The sequence below is a fragment of the Cyrtonyx montezumae genome, unplaced genomic scaffold (assembly GCF_038088225.1).
Source record: "Cyrtonyx montezumae isolate F1298 unplaced genomic scaffold, pur_monq_1.0 scaffold_26, whole genome shotgun sequence".
Lineage (NCBI taxonomy): Eukaryota > Metazoa > Chordata > Aves > Galliformes > Odontophoridae > Cyrtonyx > Cyrtonyx montezumae.
In genome coordinates this window covers 4,012,430-4,035,371 of record NW_027072003.1, presented here as the reverse complement: position 1 = coordinate 4,035,371, position 22,942 = coordinate 4,012,430, and the positions used below count along the sequence as shown (strand labels likewise).

The 22,942-nt window shown below is 54.6% G+C and overlaps 1 protein-coding gene across 1 annotated transcript; it reads right to left on the bottom strand.

Moving 5' to 3' along the window:
* Positions 1-7,369: 7,369 nt before the first annotated feature.
* Positions 7,370-11,139, bottom strand: KLHDC8A (kelch domain containing 8A). The gene is made up of 5 exons (XM_065740214.1): positions 10,731-11,139; positions 9,651-9,815; positions 8,338-8,553; positions 7,774-7,875; positions 7,370-7,584 (listed from the first exon to the last, which is right to left on the bottom strand). The coding sequence occupies exons 1-5, from the start codon at positions 11,104-11,106 to the stop codon at positions 7,388-7,390; spliced, it is 1,056 nt and encodes a 351-aa protein (XP_065596286.1). The 5' UTR covers positions 11,107-11,139; the 3' UTR covers positions 7,370-7,387.
* Between the last annotated feature and the right edge of the window lie 11,803 nt (positions 11,140-22,942).

Sequence of the window (22,942 nt, the reverse complement as noted above, 5' to 3'; positions counted from 1 at the left end):
CCTCCCGTCTCTGCCGCCGCCCGCCCCGTTCCTAAATGCGGCGGCCCCGACGGCCGCGCCTCCCCGAGCCCATTGGCCGCCATACAGCCCGCCCCGCCCGGCTGCCGGTGCAGGGAGGGGGGAAGCATGGGGCTGGGCAGGTGCAGGGGGACCCCCGGAACCGCGGGGTTGAAGTGGGGGGGGCGTGGAGATGGGCGAGAGCGAGGGGATGCGCGGGGCAGCGGTGTAATGGAGAGAGATGGGTGGGATGGGAAGGGAGAAAAGAGGGGTCCCACGCGGCGGGGGTGCGCCGAAGGATTTGGAGAAGGGGAGATAGCTGCATCCGAACGGGGAAGGAGGGGGTCAGGGCGTGGGGGGGTGCGTAACAAAGCGCCCGGGTGCACCGGGCCGAGAGAGAGATGCAGGGCTGTGCGGGAAGGATGCGGCCACAGCCGCGCGCACAGAACCACGACGCCGTCAGACCCCTCTGAGAGTAAAAAACCGACCAACAGCCGCATCCCGAGGGCAAAATCAGCGAGAGGAGAGCGCAGCCACAGGCCGGTGCTCAGTGCTGCGTGCAGGGGGTGCGGAGGGGGGAACAAAACGTCTGCGGGCTGCCCCAGCACGGGTTCATTGTGTGGACACCTCTGGTTAACTCGGCAGCACCTCCCCGTGTGGTCCTTGTTGTTTTTTTTTATATATTTGCCCCTGTGGTAACTCCTTTGTTTTGAGATATTAAAAGAATGCGATGATTTCCCAGAGCAGCCCAAACAAAAGCTCCTGCCCGCTTCTGGCATGTGTGAGGACGCACCGTATCGATGGAAGAAAGAGATAGCTGCGGCATTACTCATCAGACCTGGGTTTTCCCACCGCTTCCAGCAGCTCGGGGCAGACGGGGTGAGGGATGAGCACACAACTCGAGCCCCTCTCTGCAGGCTTTGTCTCTCTGAGCACGGAGATATTGGCTGTGCCATCCTGGGATGAGAGCCAAGCAGGGCTCCTGGGCTGGGTACAAGAATGCTGGGTTACGAAGGTGCTGTTGAATGCATCCACCCCATAGCACAGCCACAGAAGTGGGTGCTGAAGTCGAGATGTGACACACAGCCGTGGTGGTCCCTGCAGCCCCGGTGCCCAAAGTATTCCACATGTGGAACATCACGGGACATTGGGGAGAAGGAGTTTATGCACATTCCCACACCTCCCCTCCACCACAAACCTCCCCCAAGCTGAGCACCGTGGGCAAACCCCAATCCCCAGTTTAACATCAGCCATCTCCCATCTGTGCTGGAGCAGGGTGGGTGTCCTGAGGACGTCCTGAACCAAAGCTGAGTTGCACCAATGAATTATTTAGTGCTCAGTAACAGGAGCTGCTTTTCGATCTGCGGGCAGCCATCGGGGCCCATAGGGGAGACACAAAGCACAGATGAGATTAACTAAACTGCTGTAATTTCGATGTCAAAGTAGATAGGATCCTGTCCAGGCACAGCCCAGAGATTGCTGCTGAGTGGAAGGGGAAGAAGCAAAGCTCCCTGTTGCAATAGAGCAGAGAATGTCTCCGGTGGAGACTTAATGAGGTTTGACACAGCAAAGTGCAAGGTTTTGCACTTGGGCCGGAGGAATCCCAGGCACTGATACAGACTGGAAGGAGCAGTCCTTGAGAGCAGCACTGCAGAGAAGGACCTGAGGGTCCTGGTGGATGAAAAACTTCATGTGAGCCAGCAGTGTGCTCCTGCAGCTCGGAAAGCAAATGGTATCCTGGGCTCCATCAGGAGAGGGGTGGTCAGCAGGGACAATCCCCTCTCTGCTCTGCTCTTGCCTCATCTGGAGTAGTGTGTCCGGGTCTGGAGTTCCCAGTCCAAGAAAGCTGTGGGAGAGGGTCCAGAGGAGGGGCACAAAAATGATCAGGGGGCTGGAGCACCTCCTGTACAAAGACAGGCTGAGGAAGGTGGGCTTGTGCAGCCTGGAAAACAGAAGGCTGCGGGGTGACCTCATTGAAGCCTTTCAGTACCTAAAGGAGCCTACAAAGAGGAGGGGAGTCAGCCCTTTGAAAGGGTAGATAACAGCGGGACAAGGGGAAATTGTTTTAAGTTGAGAGAGGGAAGATTGAGGTTGCATGTCAGGGGGAAGTTCTTTACGATGAGAGTGGTGAGGTGCTGGAATGGGCTGCACAGAGAGGTCGCGGACGCCCCGTCCCTGAAGGTGTTAAAGGCCAGATTGGATGCGGCCCTGGGCAGCCTGGTCTAGCATGAAATGGGGAGGTTGGTGGCCCTGCCTGTGGCAGGAGGGTTGGAGATTCATGATCCTTGAGGTCCCTTCCAACCGAGGCCATCCTGTGATTCTGTGAGATGAGAGCTCCTGCACACGGCAGCCCACACAGCCGCGGTCCCAGAGACAGCTGTAGGATCGTTTAGGGTTTGCCCAGCGGCCCAGGAAGCACTCGAGCACGATTTAGCCTTAAGCACACGTTTAATGTCCTCTTGATTTACAAGGATGCCTTCCAGAGGCTTTCCCCGGGATGAAAGGAAATGACTTGGGTTGCTCCTTTCTGTTCCTAGCAGATAAATTCCTCTCCGCGGTTCTCCTCGCTGACACTCAGCTGAGGTATGCTTTTGTTCCAGGCTCCCTCAGGAAGCCCTTTTTAATGGAAATGTCAAGGGACACAGATCTAAGTCGGCTGGAAACCTCCGATAAGGATCCCCTATTGTGGCCGTCGGTATCACCGCTGTTTAGTGGGGAAACCCACGGAAAATCCCTAACCCCATCCCGTCCCAACTGCGCTCTCTGCAGCAGCACAGACATGAAAGCCAGCCAGGAATTTGGCCCTGTGTCAGGTAAACCTCAAAGCGAGCCTGATCGACCCGATGCTCTGTAAGGATGGGAGCCTGGTTCCCTTCCAGCCTGCTAGTTTTTATTGTTATTATTATTATTATCGTTTGGATTGTTGTTTCTTAAGTCTAAATAGATGCTACAGCACTGCCTCTGTGCTAAAATACACCCGTGTCGTGGTCAGGACGTGAAAAACCGTACAGCAGTCAGCATTCCGATAGGGAAAAGCCCCCGAGGGCGACAAAAAGGGCAATGATCGCCTCTCGTTAGCGACATCCCTGCTCGGGCAGATGTGGAACTCATCCGTCCTCCAAAAACACCCAAGAAAGGGGTTTTGCTCTGATCTTCCCCGCTGGGTGCCCCATCCGTCATCAGAAGGAAGGGAAACGCATTAAGCAGCAATGAGAGCTTTTGGAATAGGGAATTTATGACCTATAGGATCCCACCTCTGCACCCGCACCTACCGCAGCCGCCGGGCTTATCCCCCCACCCACTGCTCAGGCCATCCAAGCCCAGCTCATCCCTCCAGTCATCCGTCCCCATCACTGTTTGTGAAGACGAAGCCTGCTTGAGGACAATAGCGGCGATGCTCGTTGCCAGCAACACCGGTCCAGCAATCAGCTGCATCAGCCCTCGGCCGGCGTGGAGGAGCTGGGATTTCAGCAAGCACAAAGTGCTGGGAGTTCAGATGGGGACACGGCAGCAGCCGGCTGTGTGATCTGCTGAGCGCCGTCAGGAGCTGGAAAACCACAAGGGCCGTGCTGACAACGGCTCTCCAAAGCAGGTGAAATTATCTGTGTATCTCAGGAAGGAAGCTGGCCCGTAACCCAGGTATTCCTAAAGCATTCCCTTTGCACCAGCGTTCACAGCAGTGTGCAGGCCAGCTTCAGCAAATGTGCTTTGTCATCAGCAGGTCTTCTGTGCCAAAGCCTGAGCGTGCCCGCTACTGAACTGGCATCTTAATTGGTTGTCAGTGTCGGACTGACAGCAGCATTCCTCCCGATGTGAGGTGAGGTGAGAGGCATTGAATCCCTGCCCCCGAACAATGATCACTGACTGTAATTTGCTGTCAAGCCACTTCGGGACTCCCTGCCCAGCATGCCAGTCAGGGCTGGTGCATACCTGCTGCTCGTGGGGCTGGGCAAGGTGTGAATTCGAGCATCCTGCTGTCACACCTGCGGTTCACAAACGCAGCTGGGACACTTCTGCTGGGCTGCTCTGCAGGACTGAGGGCTCATCCTGCTTCCCAAGATCCAACACCCCCAGTTGGGTCATTGGGCTTTGCTCAAAGGCTGTGCCCTTTCCCTCCATGCACAATGGGATCCACTTGTGCCAGAGGTGGAAGTACAAGCATCACCCCCTGCAAAGGTGCAATGTGCATCCAGGGAAAGAAAACGTGCAGCTATCCAAGGCAGAACGATCCATGGCACAGCTCAGCAGTGTGAGTAGGACCTAACCACACACACCACGTGCAGCAGCATCGCAATCTGCTCAGAGGACACGGGAGCAGAGTTCAGCTGTCACAGCAGCTGCGGGGTGCAGGCACCCAGAGGCAACGCCTGCTCGTGGGACACGGGGAGCGCTGGGGGAGATGCACAACGTCCTTTTCACATCAAGAGATTTGCAAGATCCTTTGGAGCTTTTCGGGCTGAGTTGCTTGCAAACTCCCTTAGATTTGCTGGACGCCGTTAGCACAGCCCGGGCAGCCCACTGGAGCCCCCCAGCAGCAGGACAGGGTCCCTCCAAGCAGCAGGTTACTGCTGGCTCGGCCCATGGATGCCATCTGCCGTTCGGAGAGCACCCAGAGGTGGGAGGAGAGCAGCCCAGCACCGCCTTAAACACAAACCAACCCCAAAGGTGGAGGGTGCACCTGAGTCGCCTCGCTTCTCCCCCGCCCAGGCTCGCTGCCACCTGCAGGGCTGGCACAGCCCTCTTGTTTTATTGCCTCCTGTTTCCTGCTGCAGCAGGAGCAAGGCAGAACTGCACGATGCGAGGTGCAGCTGTGGAAACCATCCGGGGAGAGAGGGAGTCCTCCCACTCGTGTCTGGCAGCGTGCTGGAACCAGCGAGCTGCTGAGGGATGGAGAAACCTGGAGGGTTTCCTCTGCTCCTGTAGGGAATCTCAGCCCACGGATGGGATGTGGGATTTCCCATAGCTGAGAGCAGCTGGGGAGGGGACTCTGCTCTCAGAGGAGGCTGCAGATGCTGTGCTTTGGACACAGAGCTGTGATGCTGCACTGGGGCAGAGCCCAGCACACGGATGGCTCACCCTATCTCTCACCACTAGGTAATTGTGGGTGCGTCCCTTCCCACTCCTTAATTACCTCTCTGTATTTGCAAAGTCGTTTATGGTCTATCAACAAACAGCAAAACAACGTTATTAACGGGGACAACACCGTTCCTCCAGGTACAGAGGTCTGCAAACGAGCACAAGCTGGGAGCACAGCCCAACAGAGGCACCTGGAAGAGTCTGAAGGCTCTGCAGCTCCTTCCTGAACACAGCCATGGGAAAAGCATCCCCACGGCAAGCACTGAGCCCCACAGAGCAGCTGGAGGCAGCACAGCTCTGGAGTCGGCTCCGTAATGAGAGCTGGGCTTTGCTACAAAGCATCTGACCCAGGACCTGCTCCTTGCTGTGCTGCTGCTTCTGAAGCTCCTCTTTCTCTCCCTCTCTACATGCTCGGCACATCTCCAGCTTTGATTACTGACCGTCTCCTTTCCCCCCCCCCCCCCCCCCCCCGCCTCATCCCCGCTCCCTGACATCTCTTCATTAAGTCCTGCAGTGGGTTTATTCCCATGGAGCTGCTTTGTCTGCCTCGCTCTGCAGCGTCTCTGGAAGGAGAAGGCCAAGGAGCAGCCCCCAGCTGCTGCTGCAGGCAGACAAAGGCAGCGGGCTCCTCCTCCCCTTGCTCCAGCTGAACAAAGGCAGCACAGAGCCCAGGGCCTGGTCCCGCCGCAACAACCAGGGATGGGAAAGCAGGGAGCATCAGGCTGTGTGGGAAAGGTTCCTTAAGGACAAAGGAAGAGACTTAATAGACAGCAAGTGGCTCTCAGCTGTGCAGAGGCGGCTGAAACAGAGATCTGCTGTGCCGGGAGATGCAGGGTTTGCTCTGGAAAGGGAGGCTGCTCCCTCCCATCCTCCTCCGGTTCTCATCTCAAGGGATGCGGTACCCTGGAGACAGCACAGTGTGTGCAAGCAGAGAGGGTGCTCCCAGCCCCACATCCCCCCAAACAGAGCAACGTTTTGGGGGCGGAGCTGCATTTTAAGGGCAGAGCTCCTCACTGCTGTTTGCATTTGTGCAGCAGTGCCTGAACAAACGGAGCACGGGGAGCACAGATGGGAGCGTGACAGGGGATGGGGGCAGACGCCGTTCGCACCTCTTGTGCTCCTCCAGAAGCAAGTGGGAGGGATGTAAATGATTAGCAAGCAGGTTGTTGGCTGCCGAGTCACTGCTTTTCCCCTTTCTTCTCCTCTCTGACATCGCACACAGCTGCTCGGAGCTGTCAGCACTGCGCTTCGGGAGCTCTGCTCTCTCCTCTGCCGTCCAGCAAAGCCCGCAGCCGGGCTCGGTGCCCCCGGGGCAGGAGGTGACGGCGGACCCCGGCCCGGTCCCGGTGGAGGATCGGTTCGGGGATGCGGCCCCGATGTGCGCTGCGATGGCGGCAGAGACCGCATGGTGTCCCCCGCGCTCCGCTGTCCCCGAAGCAGAGCTGGGATGGGCTGGAAGGGAGAAGGGATGCATCCTTCCTGGGACGCCTCGCTGATCCTGCGTTGACCCTCTGCCCCGTTTTTCAGCCTCGGTCCTGCCTGTTCCTGCAGTCGTAGCCCGTAGCATAGACTGGGCTCATCTGAGGGGTTTTCTGGAGACAGCTTTTAATGATGCTACAAAGCCAGGAGTGCCAGGCAGTGGCTCAAAGCCTCCCAAATGAAGAAATGAGACCGAAGAGAAGCCACGGCTCTCTGGACTCCTTGTAAAGCGAAGCTATGGGAAGACTCCCACCCAGCACTCTGGAGCCAGGGCTCTATTTTGCTCCTTTCTCCCAGGACTGAGCAGAAGATCCCAAATAATTGTAGGAACTAAAACCCAGGTGGAGGCCATCCTTACGTGAAACCTTGCAAAGGCATTTTTTGTGCCATTCCTGTGCCAAAAGTTACACCCAACCTCTTGCCAAAGCAGTCCTTTGGGCATTCATCCCTCCCAGGAACACTGGCAGCTCCTTGCTTTAACTCCTGGTGAAGGGACAGTGACATGCCACAGGCCTGCAGGAAAAGCCTTGCTACGAAGGCAAAAGAACAATCCCCTGCACCTGGATACAGATTTGGAGTTTCCCTTCCTGCACACAAAGCAAACACAGACCTCAGAGCTCCCAAAGAGGGCATCGTGTCTGTTCTCCCCACTCCAACTCTCACCTGGCTAACCCTCCAAACCCGTGGTGTGCCCGGATGGCAGCAGGGAGACCCTCCCCCACACCCTGCCCTGCAGATCCCTCCCTGCTGGCACAAACACTGTGAGCAGTACCTTCCTCTGGGTTCCCCCCTCCCCCCCAGGCTCTGAAGACCAGAGGGGACCACGGGGCTGCTGCTAGGAGTCAGAAAGGCAGAGGGCTTCCACTGCACTGCTCAGCCCCTGGCTCACCCCTCCAACTGCCAGCAGCAGGCAGCCCCTGAGCACGATGCTGGAGCAGGCACAGCGTGGGGTGGGCATCGGGGGCAGGCTCTCCCATTTGTTCTTCTCAGGGTGGAAAGCTTCTGCAGACTCCAGGACGGTCGGTTGGTTTCCTGGAGACACAAAGTGAGGCAGCAGGTCACCAGCGAGCACCTCCTTGCCCTCTCTGTCTGACCCCCAAAGACTGTCCCCCCTTATGGGTTCTTTTCACTGCCCCTTCAGGTCGGGTCTCCCCACTCTGTAATGGTGCTATCTGACTCTTCTTTGCTTTTAAAGTGTCACTGCTGTCCCCAGGGCCTCACCCAGTCCCCCAGCCACGACGACTCTGCCTTTCAGGTAGCCAGCCACAAAGTCTGCTCGTCGTTTCTTCAGGTAGGAGGAGCGCTCCATCTTCATCCAGCCACCTGCCATGGACAGCACAGACAGCATCACAGCACCACTCAGAACTTCAGAAGGTCAGAAAAATCCCCTCAGATCACCAGTTCAGCAGTCAGCCCACCCTCACTGTGCCCACTGAGCACAGTGGTTCCTGAACACCTCCAGGGATGGTGACCCCACCACCCACCCACCCACCTGCCTCTCTGACCTCCTGCCCCTGTGGACTGCACATCCTTGGGGCAATAAAACCCACAACGCAGGGGTCAGCTTCCTCACCACCTTGATCACAAAAGAGCTGTCAGAGCCAGCAGCTGCAGAACCCCCTCCGGACCACACTTTTCCCCCTCCTGCCTCCTCTTATTCACCCACAATACCCACAAAAGCCAGCAGGCGAGAGCTGCAACCCTCACCCACCCACCCCACTTGCACATGGCACCCATATACACCCACCCCCACCCACAGACTGTGACAGAGCTGTGACACCCCACCTTGCTCGAAGTCAAACGCATCCACGGTCCTCATGAACTTGGGCTGCCGGTAGAGCCGGCCCTGCCTCAGACCCCCGAGGCTGAACAGTTTGTCTTCGGTGGGCACGAAGCTGGAGAAGGCTCTTTTGTTGGGGATGCTGGGAAACCTGGTCCACGATCTGGTCTCGGTGTCAAAGACCTCGAAGGCGTTGACGGCGTACTTGGACTGCCTTCCCCCTGGGTGAAGGGATGGAAAGAGAAGGATCAACAGCAGCCAAGGGTCAATGGCTGCAGGACCCAGAGGATGCTCGTGGGGCTGGATGAGAGCAAGCTGCCCCCGATGGCATCCTCAGGTCCTAAGTCACCTGGGATGAGGGCTGAGGCCGACAACTCATCACTCTCGTGCTCCCTCTCTTAATTGCAGCTGCATTAAATCAAACCCCCCTTATTTCTCAGTGCATCACACCTTCCTCTTCCCCCCTGAGCCAGGAAGGTGTTTAGTATGCGCCGGTTTAATCAAGACAAACACACAGAGGAGAAGGGATCAGCACTCGAGGAGGCTTTGCAATTCAGATGAGCTCAGTGCAGGAGCAAAGCAGTGATCCCAGCAGAGCAGGAGAGCCAGAGCAGCTGCTGCCACAACCCACAGACGTGCCTTATTGTCCCCCCATCAGATGCAAGGGGACACGGCTGTTCTCAGCCTGGGTGCACCTTTGAAGCAGAGCCTTGGCTCAGTACCAGGCCCACAGAGTGTTTGCTGGCAGCAAACAAACTACAGAATAGATCAAAAGAGCCTTTTCTGGTGGCACCCTACAGACAGGCAGCACTGCGTGGCAGTTTTGAGCCGCTGGGACCGCTGGGTTTGAGCACAGCTTTGCTGCTGGTGCAGCTCATTTGCCTGCGAGCCTCCAGCAGCATTTCCCTGCCTTAGTTTCCCTTTCTGGAGGACCCTGTAAAAGGGGTTGGTCCAGCACTCTCCAGCAGCAGCACGGCTTTCCCTCTGACCCTTCATGTGGGCAAGCAGTGCTTTGGTGGCATAGCACGAACAGAGATGCTGTTACTCAGTAGCTGGGGGCAAGGGCTTCAGTGTACAGCTCTGAGCCTGCAACAAAGCAGCAAACAAAGGGGGCCATTCAATCAGCACTGAGCTGCTGCGGGGTCTGTGAGCTCTGCAGCCCCCACAGGCACCTCAAGGTGCTTGCTGAGGAGGTAGGAATGCAAACCCAAACCTACAGCAGCAAGCCTGGTGTGCACGAGTGCATGAGGAGCAGGTGATGGTGGAGGGCATTTCCCCAAGCCTGTCCTAGGAAGTCCAAGGAGAAGAAGGTGCTTACCCAGCACGTAGATCTTGGTGCCCCGCAGGAAGGATGTGGCTGCATACCGTGCTGTGGGCATGGCTGCCAGTGACACCCACATGTCCTTCAGCATGTCGTAGTGCTGCAGGTAGTTGTGCGGCCGCAGGTCGGCTCCCATCCCTCCAGCTGCATACACTCTGTAGTCTGAGCAGGGCCAAGGAGAGAGACACCATGGAATTAGTATGGGAAAGCACACCTGAAGGATCTGGGGAGTTATTTGTGTTCCTGGACTCTTTGCACTGGGTTGATCCGCCGTAGATGAGCACAGAGGGAAAACCAGCTCTGAGATGGAAAACACTCTTTGTAAACGTTCCTACTTAAGCAAATAAACAGAGCAGCTTTCAGAGGAGCTGCCTGCAGCTCTGCAATGATCCCCAGCATGCACATCACTCCTGGCCCCAGGCATACAGCTGCCAGCCCCTGGCTCTTCAAAGCTGGGCAGAACAGTGCTGAAGGAAATCAGTGCTCCTCCTCTCTGCCTGGAAATTAGAAAATGAGGTGGGCACATGAAGGCAGAGCCTTGCAGGTATGGCAATGTGGGTATGGCTGTGGTTAAGCTCACAGAAGGGAGTGGGGCAGAAGCCCCCCATGATTCAGGTGCTTCCCTTCTCCGTGCACTGGTTGGAGCCAGCTCTTTTGGTGGGTGCTGGGCTTGGACCAGAGACCTCTGCTCTAATGATGTTGAAGGCTGCTCTGTGGCTTGGGGACCTGCACCTATCCCCCTCCACAGTGCAGCCAGGGCTGTGCCCATTTCCTCCTCATGCTGGGACCCGAGCTGGCTGCAGTTCTGGGGAAGCCCAGCTCCAGCCCTGCAGCTTGGAGCAGTCAGAAACACAGCCCAGTCTCAGCTCTTGCAGCTTTAGGGCAGAGCACACTGCTGCCTGATTCTGCTTTTGGCAGCCAAGAGTGGTCCATTGGTAGAACAGGACAACCACATGGGGCTCAGCCCCTATAAGCAAAGAAGGAGGAGTTGGGGAGTGACCCAATCCTATGGCATTGCCCAGGAAGCCTTTATGCCCCATGCACAGAGGGATGCCCACCCCCCCCAGCCCTCCTTGCCTTTCGCCGTCACTGAGATGCCCATGGCCGCCTCCCTCAGCGAGTTCCTCTTCTTCCACTTGCCCTCGTCCACATTGTACATCTCCACGATCTTCAGCGGTGCCTGATTGACCCCCACGCCCCCGATCACCATGATCCTTTTGCCCAACGTGGCCACTGCCACCCCAGCCCTGGCTGTGGGCATGGGGGGCAGCGACGTCCACTGGTCGGCCTCGGGGGAGTAGACCTCGAAGCAGTCCATGGGGACACCATTGTCATCGCAGCCCCCGATGGCAAACACCTGCCCACCCACTTCCACCAGCGTGGAGTACACCCGGCGGCTCGGCAGAGGGGAGAGGGTCTTCCATTGGAAATCTCTGGTGTTGGCCACCTCCATGGCATCAGCATCCACTCGGGGCTGGTGGGGGCACTTAGGCTGCAAATCACAGCGGAGAGGTGAAGGATGAGTGCAGTGCTCGTGCCAGAGCAGAGCCAACCCCAAACCCACTGCAGCCACCCCCTGGTGCCAGCTGTACCTCTCCCTGCAGCTCCACTCATCCTGCAGATCCACGTCTGCCTCAGCAGCTCATGCAGAGATTGAGCCTAAAAATAAAACAAAACAAAAAGAGGGAAAAAATATAAAGATAAAACAAACCCAGGCAGGAGAGGTTGGAGTCACCTTGTTTCCTGAGCGACATTCAGAGCGAGGATGCTGCAAGCTGTCTGCTCCTTTCCCTGCAGCATCCCTTCCTGCTGGGGAACTTCTTGCATTCTCTGACCCCGTTTCTCCTCCTCATGCAGGGACACCGTGATGAGCCACGTCAAGGTCCTGCCAGCAGCCCTGGGGACAGGCTCCAGCTCCGGCTGCAAACCCCTCCCTTCCTTCCCCTCCCCTCCCAGACTGGCCATTAAGCAATGCAGATGAGATTAATTAGTGCAGGAAGACAGAGAGAGGGCAAACAGGAGGAGGGAAGGCAGCTGCTGCTTGGCTCACCACGCAGGGTGGTGCGTTTTGCACTGAGCATCCCCACCTCCAGCATGGGCCCTGGGTTGAGTAACAGCATCCCTTAGAACAAAGCAAGGTTTGTCTCTGCCCTTGCAGGCAGCTGACACAAACACCTGCACTGGGATGGGGCTGTTCCCACTCGGCCCCATTTGCTGCCCCTGAGACTTTCCCAGTCATCCCATCACCCCAGCTCCACACTGCCTGCTCCGCAGGGCCACCTGAAGGTGACTTCCACACTCCTTCAGTTCCTGCATTCCCTCTGGAAGTGTGACTTAAAGGACAGGCGGACAGAGATCCATCAAAGCCTCATCACTGGCAAGCACAAAACCCCACAGATTTAACAGGGCTGAAGGAGCACAGCACTGCATCCCCCCCCCCAGCAGCCAAAGGGAAAGGGACAGACAACAGATGAGGTCGGCAGCTGCCATCCCCACAGCACCTCATGCTCTGATGTGCATCAGCAGAGCAGCACCAGACTACGTTGTGAATAATTAATCTTCTCTCCAGGTGAATTATCACGGACAAATCCAGCCTGGCCAAGCTCACCAGAAAAGCAGAGCCTGCTCCTGTCTGCAGGGACCTTCTCCTGCTGCTCTGCCCCTCGGTTCGGGCACAGCCCTCGAGCAGCAGAACATCACCGTTCAGCATCTCTGCTGCCATTCACTGTGGGTAGCTGAATCTCGAGGATAACGGTGGGTTTTTTTTTTAAGCAAAGCTCTGCCTCAAAAGCCCTTTTGCAGTGCACAAACATGCGAGCATTACTCAAAGCAGTGGGGGTGGTTGGGGGAGTGCTGAGCAGAGAGCAACGGAGCAAGAGCTGCAAACTCAGCCCAGCTGTGGCTCAGCAAAGCTCGGCCACCTCGGAATTCACTGTTTTTTTTCCCCCCCCCTTTCACGTTCTTAAAAGCGGATCGAGGTCAGTCTGAAGCCCTTTGTTATGTGTGTAGGCTCCGTCTCTCCGGCATCACCTGGAAAGCATCGCTGAGCTGCCAGCCGTGCTGACCCAATGCCCCAGTGCACTGCAGCCGCATTCTGCTCCAGGCAAGGGGAATTATCGCTTAATTATACCAAACACATCGGAAGCATTAACATTTTTCCCCTAAATGGCTGCGTTCGGATCCAAATGAATGGTAATTGCTTTCCCATCGGAGGAGATGGCAGACATCCCCCCACCAGGGCCTGTTCTGGTGGCATTTATTGCCCACAGTAATTTGTGATTTATAGGAGAGGCTGTGCTGAATGCACTGAGGCTCTGAGCTGCCCAAATAGGGCAGACTTTGTCGTCCCCCCCCCCCAAACCTAGTGCTGCTGTCTGGGGCTGCCTGTGTTCCCTTTCTCATATCCTCTCCCTGAGGTTTAGAGACTTCTATGCTCCAGGATTGGTACTCCTCAGCTTGGGGGGGGGGGAGGAAGCACAGGGTATGCACCCATCCTGCACAGTGCTGGACAACTTGCTCTGAAGCCCCAGAAGCATCGCACTGCTGCAGCCCACCCCTCCCTCTGGGGGCTCCACTAAAGTGCAGGCAACCCCACGTACCCCCCTGACACCTCCCACAGCAGCACTGGGGCCGCACACATCTCCACCACCTCAAATTCCACCCCCCCGGACCTGGGTCTGGTGACGGATCAGACCCGTGGCTCCCACAGGAGCATCCCTCTTTCCACCCACGTGCTCCCCGCTGTCACTGGGGTTAAAACAAAGATGCCATCAGGGAAAACCTAATAGAGACATTGCTCCCCACCGAGAAAAAACGCTTTTACTCACCTTGCTGCCATGCAAGGTACACCCTGGGCTGTCCTGCAAACGGAGCAGAGCACAGTGTGCTGCCAACCAGCACACGGGGACAGGCGTCACAGGAACGGGGGCAACAGGAGCTGAAAATAGCACAAACCCCGGCAAGGAATCACAGCTCCACGCAGGAGTCAGCAGCTCCAGCTCGGATCTGCCTCGGCTGCTGGCACTGTGAAACGAGGAGCAGGGAGAGATGACACAGCACGGCAGTGAGGAGGGGGCTCGGCGTGGGGATAACACATCCCAGGGGATGGCTCTGCTGTGGGGACACGTAGGAGGTCCCGCAGAGCATCCCCGCCTGCCAGCGTTGGGGATTTTGTCAAGAGGTGAAAAAAGGCAAAAAAAATAAAATAGATGAGAGAGGAGGGGAAGGGCAGCGATCCTCGATGCTGTTCTCCCCCGGATGTGTCCCATATAAACACAGCGCTGAAAAGTTTCTGTGCGGAGCAACGCCCATCCCTCACCGTTCATCAGTGTCATCGGAAGGAGCACACACTCCTCGCAGCGTGAGCACCCCTTGCTTTGTCGGAGAAAATCAGCACAGCCCAGAGAGGCCCCCTGGGGTCAGACGTTACCCTTTGCTTCTCGCTGCTCAGGCCCCACACAAGATATTCGGTCTGGTATTTCTGACCTCTCCTCACACCAAATCGAGTTTCTTTCCCCTAGTAACAGCCACCCAGAAATATAACAGCAACCAGACCCGGCAGCTCCCTGCCTTCCCCTTCTGAGCTGCAAGGGGACAAACAAAAGCATCGCAGTTAGAAAAAGGGGAACGAATGGCACCTAGGTGCCAGGCAAAGAAAAAGCAGCAGCACCCACGAGCAGCTCATTTCGAGCCCCTCTGTGCAGACGGATAGAGGGGAGCACTGCTGAAATCTGAGCTCCCCGGCCGTCCCATGGAGCAGCCCCTTGGGGTCGTTCACAGCCTTTGCTCAGCTCTCGGCTCAGGACGCAATGGGATGGGGAGAGAGGACACAGCGTTTTTCGGTCCCTTGTTAACGTGGGGAAAGAGAGCACAATCCTTTTTCTCTCCTGCCTCAACAGAGCAAGGTGAGATTTATTCCCACTGCGTTTTCGCTTAAGGGAAAGAGTGAGAGTTGCAATTGCACCAGGAAAATAAGATCACTCCAGCACTGTCCTGCTGCGTCCTTCATCCCCACCCATCCCACCTTTTTCCTTTTCCCTGATGCCATTCCTGCTCCCTTTGCATGGTTCAAATCCTCTTCAAGCCCCCTCTGGTTACATCGATAAATCTCTGCTGGTCCGTATTTAGGCTGCATCCCTCCAGAGGGAAAGGGGAGAGCTCCGGGCAGAGCCCCGTGGGGCACTCAGCTCTGCTCCCAAGGCCTGGCCGGGGGGGGGGAAGGGGGGAGGAGCGGGAAATATTCCGTTAGGGGACGAATGGGAAAGCAAAACAAATGGAAAAAGAAAATAAAAGGGAGAAAACAAATCAATCAACCTCCTCCCTAAGCCGCTTTTTAAAGGAGAAAACGCAATCCCAGAGCTTTGTTCTGGCTGCGCACCCCCAGCACGGTGCTGCAACCGGAGCAAACTGCGCTGCCCCGAGCACCCCCAGCAACTCCATCCCCCCCCCCCCCAAAAAACAACAACCAACCAACAACCTGAACGCTGTGCTTACAGCTGTGCCGGGTCCTCGCACGATGCTCTCTTACAAACGCTCCTCAACTTCAGCACAGGAAAACCCCCCCGAGCGCCGGCATCTCCTGCGTGCCCGCATCCATCCCCCGGGCGGGGGATGGGGGAGACCGAGAGAAAACGAGCAGAAATCCCTGGGCCTTAATCGCCCGCTTCCAGGAGGCGGGGGCTGAGCGGAGCCGGAGCTCTCCCATCTGCTGCGGCCGTCGGGATCCTCCTCGGTGCTGCCGGGGCTGTGCGTGCGGGCGTGTGTACACGCCGGATTAGCAGAGCCATGCTTTAAGCCTTTTATGGCTCCCCACGCTCGCACAGGATGTGCTGTCACAGCGGCCCTCCCCGCCCTCCCCTTCCACGGCTGCAAAAGGAAAAAGTGGTCGAGGAGAGAGAGACCGGAGCGGGGATGCTGAGCTGCGGGGGACGGCTGCTCCGTGGGCACCGATCCTGCTCCGTGGGCACAGGATGGCAGAGAACACCCTAAGGATGGAGGGCAGCGCTGGGATGTAGGGACCTTTGGGCCCCAAACTTCTCCGAGCCAACGTTTCCCATCCCGATGATCCCATTCCCTTTTGCAGCCCTGACTTGCTTCTCTATTCTTCTCCTAAAGGTGATGCAGAATAGCTCCGACTCCAGGAAAACAACCAAAACAAAACATTTCTGTGCGAAATCGGAAGGAGAGAGATCCTTTCAGTGCATCCAATGTTACACACACGCCCTGCAGAGCTGGAGGAGCCTCAGCCCTCATCCTGGAGCAGCAGTGACCAAACACGGGGGGGGGTGTTACTGTCCCCAGAGGTGACCTTGTGAGGTTTGGAGCTCAGCTCTGCTTGGAAAACCCCCACTTCTGCCCTAAATACAGCCCATGGTCATCCCGCCCAGCTTTGTTCCCGCTGTTGTCTCACACTGCTCCAGATAGGAAACTGTATCAAAGCAGCTGAAAAACGAGAAAAATTAGGAAATCCACAAGAGTTTGAGGCAAATGAGTACTTCAATTTACATTTAAATAAAAATCTTAAGCACGGGGACCATCTAGTTACAACATTCAGTACAGGGGCATTTACCTCCCAGGAAATTTTAACAGAGCTCATGGAAGTGGGTTTTAACGGGGGGGTGGGGAGCTAATAGCTCCTACCAGGTGTCTCCATATAGAAGAAAACACATTTTTATGTTGAACCCTGTCCAGGGCAGCGGGTTGGAACTGTATGGTCCTTAAAGCCCTTTCCAACCAAAGCTGTTCTGTGGTTCTTGGGTCCTCTCCAGGGATCTGCAAAGGTCGAACACTGTGGGGGAACACAGAGCCCAGAGCTCTTACATCTGCTCCCACTGATGTTGGATGGGCACCGGTGGTACCCAGTGCGTGGGAATGGGCACACGACTGCACCTCTCCATGCTGCCTCCAGCACAAAGCCTTCCCATAGGGAAAAGGCATTTCCACATGGATTGTGGGCTGGGGGCCAAAGAGAGCCCCAGCTCAGGACACCAGCATCACTCCCAGCTGTCTGAGTTTTGATGTTGCTGTGTCTTTGTGTTTGCTCTTCTCTTTGTTCGCTTGTTTTCCATTGCTTTCCCACTCTGGATGCTTTCCAAATGGGGAAAACTGCACAGCTTTTTGGGGACGACCCAGGGAAACTCCGGAGTTGTGCTGCAGAATGGGAAAGGTGACTTCTGCAAGTTGCTTGGGAAATGGCAAAGGTGATGTCAGCATTAAAGGAACAGCAGTAGCATTGGGTACCTGGAGCAGCTCCTGTGAGCCAACAGCTGTTTCCATGGGAACAGCAGGAAGGTGGCTGGAATTCCTGTTGGTTGCACAAATAAACCAAAAAGCAGTCTTTTATTTTATTATTATTACTATTTTTTATTTTAAACTTTCATCTCTGGGTTGAGCCAACTCCACCCAGTGAACACTCCCAGTGGGACCACTCCGTGTACGCCCTTCAGGAAGGCACAGTGAACAGGAGCAAGCAGAGCAGGAGATGGAAGAAAGCAGCCAGCAAGCACTCCTGCAATCCCACCAAAACGTTCCTGCAGGAGGAATTGAAACTGTGTGGATGAAGGCAATAAATTCACACAATGGGACTGAGGCTTGCCCATGCACACCTGGCTGCCAGCACAGCCATACCCTGTGGCTGTTGGATGCTGCACAAGGACTGGAGGCAGCACTCGGCCTTCCCCTGTCATTTCTTGCAGAGATTTGGCACCCTGACAGTTAATTAACTAGTTAATTAATTAGTTCTCTCTCCCGCAGGGCCCTGAGCTGGTCACAGCACAGATTCACAGTAATGCAGGCAGACAGGAGCCAAGAGCTTCAGGATCTCTCCATCCAAACACTTAACCAGGGGGGAGAAGTCCACCAGCTGCGTGTGCCCCTCTGACAAACACAGGGAGACACCATCTCACAGAGCCAGGCACTCAGAACAGACAGCTGCTGCCAAGAGAGCCCGCAGGAAGGCTGGAGATCAGCTGCAGTTAGCAGGACTGTGGCAGCAGTGAGATAAAGCAATGCTTTGCTGCATCGCTTTTGGTGTTCAGAGCAGTGGGAGATCCCACCTGGGGGCCCCAACACAGCGATGCAGAGGGGGTTTTGTAGCCCACGTGCAGAGCTGAGCACCTGAGCAAGTGCTGGGACTTTGGACTGTGGGCTTTGCTCCCTCAGCTTCAAAGGAAGCTGGGTTAATCATTGACTGAGCACACAGCAGGGCTGGAAGGAGGGGATCTGAAAGGGGAAGAGGGGGTAAAAAGCATCAGGAGCAATCTGATCTAACAGAAATAGAACATGTTTTGGTGCATCAATTCCTCCCAACAAAAGCATCCCCTTACATTGCAGAGAACATGACTTTCCTCTCAGGGGAAGTGAGGTAAATGGGAAAGTGGTTTGCTCTTTAATAAGACCTGCCAATATTTCCTTTTGAAACCGAAGACGAGATGCTTTGGTTCAAAGGTCACCCCAAGGAAATACTTCCACTAGAGCATCTCCTTCCTTCTCTTTTGCTGATCCCTGAAGCTAAACTTATGGGCACGTGGATCTCCATCACTGTGCTTTTACCCTCTTCTTGTTGGGTCTGGATGTTCTGTTCTGGGCTCCATCACTCAGTGCTCTGCACGCATCCAGCTGCAGCAATTCACACGCACCTCTCTCGGCTGCCCCAGGATCTCCAGCAATGTTTGCATGGAGAAAAGTCCAGCAAAGCCAGGGGGAGCAATGGGTGCATTCTGAGCTGCTCAGATAATGATGGCAGCAGAGAGAAGCCATCCCCAGACAGAATGAAGCCGACAGCGAAGGAAGAAAAGCTTCTCACTCATCAGATCACTGCTCATCCTCTGCAGCTTCCAGCCCAGCTGCTGCCCATCCTGGGGGTGTCTGCAAGAACACAGAGCTCTTCTACCGCAAAGCTGATTACAATCGACCTCGGTGCTGCAGCACTTCGGCTGCTCCCCATTTAGCACTGATTCTGCTGTCATTACTCTGCCTGAGCTGTTTCCTCCAGGCACAGATCCTTGCTGACAGCTCTCTGGTGGAGAAGGTTGCAGTGCATCCAGCTTGAGGTGTGGGGGAGAGCAGAGGAAAGGGGCTGGGGGCAAAGAGCGAGTGGGGCAGAGCAGAAAGAAGAGAAAAAGCTGCAGAACAGCAATGGGAGCACTTCTGCTGGCAGCTGAGATTTCTCCTGGAAGCTCCTAGAGCACATGAGTGCACCTTGCAGTGCAGTCCTCCATAGCTCCTTCAGTGCACAGCATGCAAGAGAGGCACTGCATCCTCATTTCCTTACCTTGCACCTGATCCTCTGCTGTTAGCCAAGAAAACAAGCTAGGTTACATGAGTTATTAGCACCTTCGGTGTGGGATCACAGGAAACTGGGAGCAGGGGTGTGAGGTGGGATGGGATGGAGTACAACTCACCCTCTCTGCACCACTACACGCTTGTCTTGGTGATCTGCTTGATAAAATGAACAAGCACAACACGTGCTAGGCTTGCTCCCCAGGGAAGGAGGATTAGTTCCCACTCAGTTCTGGCAGGATCCCACGCTGCCTCGCTCCTTTGCAGGGAGCTGGAGGAGACTTGGCACAAAGCAAACTCCTCTGGGGGCAGAGGAAATGTGTCTCTTCATTTTGAATTAAAGGAACGTACTTTGAATTCAAATCCAACACTAATGAGACTTGCAGACCTCCTCGTAGGACTGGTCAGTATCAGGGCTGATAGCACCACCTGAGGCTGTGGCTGTCACTCCCAACAAACCCAGCAAGCCAACCTCCTGTGCAACAGATTGAGAGGTTCCTTTCCAAGCACAGCTTAAGCTGCAGCACCTCACGTGTCCAGGATCTTGCTCTAATTCTTCCTCCCACTCCATTTTAAGAGAAATAATTAGGAACATTGGTACACCAAAGCAGAGACCCAATGAAACAGCATTGGGCACTGTCACCATTCTCCCTTTTCAGTCACATCTTCAGTCTTGAAGGGGCAAGGTTATTTTTCAAGAGTGGTTAAGATTAGTAACCCCCTCCTTGAACCTTCATGGCTTGTGTTATGCTGCCTGTCCAGCCAGCTTGGTGTTTCCCCAGATGTAAGACAACCATAGAGGAGCTTTACCTTCTCAAAGATGGGGTGACCCCACCTGGAGGCAGCCTAGTTAACACCAAACCACACACAGCTCCTGACCCTGAGCCTCAGAGGAGGAACAGCAGAGCAGGTCACACTGCCAGGAGCCAGGAATCACTGCAGGGGGCAAACACAGGGTACACACAGGTCACTGACTCCTCATACTCCTATCAGCCCTTTAATTGACCTCTGGCAGAGCTTGTGAGCATTGCAGGGAGAAAAATGCATTCTTCGGTTCTGCACTTGTTGCTGATGTCGGTGCTGTCTCTTTCTTTCCAGACTGAAGCTCAGCAGTGAACCGTGACCACCAGCGCCAGGATGAGGTGCATGAAGACCATGAACACAATGAGGATGAGCAGCACAAGCATGATGATATCAGAGATCTCACATCGCGCTTTCTGTGGTACTTCTGGTCTGTTCTCCTTTTCCTGAGCTGCTACTTGTGCAGCCTCCGCCTCTGTTGTTAGCATTGGCTCTTCTTCCACTGTTCTCATTCTCTTCTGCACTGGTGAGCACCTGCTCATTGTCTTTGGCCTTCTCCTGCTGGTCCTACAGGATGACAAATGTGGTTTCAAGAACACGAGCTCTCATCACTGACCCTACAGAACCAATATCTGTTATCTTTTAGATGCATCACAAAGGTTATAACAGAAACCATTAAGGGAGGAAAAACAGCTGGCCATTATTTCCTGCTTTCCAAGACGTTAGTCTAAGGGTAAGCAGAGGGAACTTCTCCAAAGTGTGAAAACAAACTGTAGCAGAGGTTGGTTGAGAGCAAGAGGGAAAATAATAGAGGTTAAACACACATTACCTTATTCCTTTGGGAGACAAAGAAACAGACAAGCATGTTTCATTCTGGTAATCTTCATCCTGCCCATCACTGGATGTTCCACTCTAATAGAAGAGATTTAGTGGACTCAGTGCATTAGGGTTTTATGTCTAGCAAAGCAATACAAGCTGCAGATGAAGGAGGTCACCTCAGTTTCAAGGGTGAGAATGCCCCATCTTTTGAGGTCCTGGGGTTATCAGAACAACACTACTGGAAAAGTAACCGTGTGTCTATGTAACAGCAACAGCACCCAGGCCTAAGAAACACCACAGTACTCCTGATGAGTGAATGGGAGCTGCTGTGAAATAATCTCAATTCAAGTGGATTTCCACCTCCCCCCAGGTAAAAACCAAAACCAAATAGAAGAAGGGCCTTCTGGAAGTACTTAAAGCCACCAAGAGATGAGGTTAAAAGCAAAGCTGGTTCTCCTTAGTCTGACACGGATGATTTTGGGATGCTCACTGAAATTCAGTATGTCACTGTACTCTCCTTGTCCATTTCCTCACCCCACTGCAAGAAGCAGCACTGCTTTAACCACACGTATTGCACAAGGCAGTGAGTAATGAACAACAACAGTGCTTTGCCTCCAGACACAGCACCTAATCACAGCACTCCAAGTCATCTGTAGGCAAAGGAACAGTGCTGTGGTCAACGTTCCCATGATGTCGATGCTCCAAGGCCTCTCTGTAGCTGGAATCCCCTCATCCTGAGTGCCACCCTGTGCCAAAGGCTGACAATGGCCTCATCCTGCACAGATTTAGCCATTATCTTTAACATCACACAACAGGGTCCATTTCCAGGGCTTGAGCTTTAATAGATACTGTTCTTCATCAGTTACTTACATTTAACACTGCATGTGCAAGTGCTCATGCACAAAGATTTCCTCACGTCCTGTTTCAAGAGATCCACGGCTGAATTCTACTCATGAAACATAATTTATACTACAACTACATCAAAAAGTTCTCCCAGGTATTCTCTCCACAGGGAGTGCCATCTTCTTTGGGATAGATAGCATCTTCTGGGCTGCACACAATGCTGGGAAGGAAGAGAGATGCCTCGAGGGGAACGTCTGGTTACCCTGCCAGCATTCCTGTGTGCAAGCTTGCTCACTCAGAGCTGACTCAAGGTCTTTATATGGCACTGTGAAGCTCATGGGAGATGAATTCTGATAAGATGCAAGGCTGAAGAGACCAAGGGAAGCACTTCTGGAATGCTGTAATAGTAAATGAAATGAGATCCAATGACTCACGTCATTCGGATCAGCCCGAGGGTGGAAGTGTTTTGTGGCACAGGAAGCTCAGCAAGTAACTGCTGTAAGGTGTCAGTGCCACAGTGACCTAACACAGCCCTGGGACCACCATGGGGACTGCTACCAGCTGACCCACCCTGCCCCTGCACCAGCACATCAGCAGCTGGATGGGTGAGATGATCTTGGAGGTCTTCTCCACCCTCAGCGCTTCTATGAACGTATCCTCCAGCAGTATTGGCTCCAGATGTTAATATTTCAAGACAGACTCATTAACGAGGGCAGTGGGACTGTAATTAGGGCTTCTCATGGTGAGTCACCACGAAGTCCTGAGTGCCACACAACACAGACCACACTCCTGGTATTCAGAGCCATCCAATGAGGAACTTCTTACAGTTTTTCCACCTGTGACATGTCTACGCATACAGTTACAGTGCAAAGTTGATATAAATGTAATTAAGAGCCTGAATTAATCTGTGTTCTGCAAGCAAGGAGTAAAGCAATCCTCAGAATAGCTCCTACTTTATAATTAACTAGGTGTCTGATATATACTCTGCTCTTAACCCAATGATCTGAAAGCTCTGAGAGCATCCCAGCAGAGCAGAAGCCCAGAAGAATGCTCTGTTGCCAGAAATGGGCACAGCTTCTTTAAGTAATCGCCATCAGAACGTCAGATTTCAAACACAGTGCTAAATCTGAGTAACTTCAGTGCTGTAGAAGAGAGCTTGGCTTATTCTCACACCCAGACTTGTTAGCAGACAGCACAAAACCAAGCTCGGAAGGCAGGCCATAGGAGGATGCTATAATTAACTGATTGGAGGTAATTGCTGCAGTTGTCATGAGCTAATACAAAGAACATCAGTTGATATCAACTTGTAATCCCCTTCATTTAGCTGCAGACACATCAAATATTCATGTGCTGGGAGATTCCTCACCTCTCTGCCGGCAGCCACGCTCGCTGTCACTTTGAAGTCCTTTGTTTCAAAGGTGACTCCAGTACCTCTGTCTGAGTGAGGAGAAAGAGAGAAAAAGGGGCTTCAAATGCAAGCAAACGAGCCTCAACTACCCGCAGCAGGCTGCACAATGGGATGCTTTGGAAAGCCACAGTTTGGGACA

Excerpts from the sequence above, each read along its gene's own strand:
- KLHDC8A (XM_065740214.1), bottom strand. The coding sequence starts at position 11,106 with ATGGAGGTGGCCAACACCAGAGATTTCCAATGGAAGACCCTCTCCCCT. Across the intron at positions 9,816-10,730 it reads CATCTCAGTGACGGCGAAAG|ACTACAGAGTGTATGCAGCT; the intron begins GCAAGGAGGGCT and ends GGCCCTGCTCAG. Across the intron at positions 8,554-9,650 it reads CACCAAGATCTACGTGCTGG|GGGGAAGGCAGTCCAAGTAC; the intron begins GTAAGCACCTTC and ends CCCTTCACCCAG.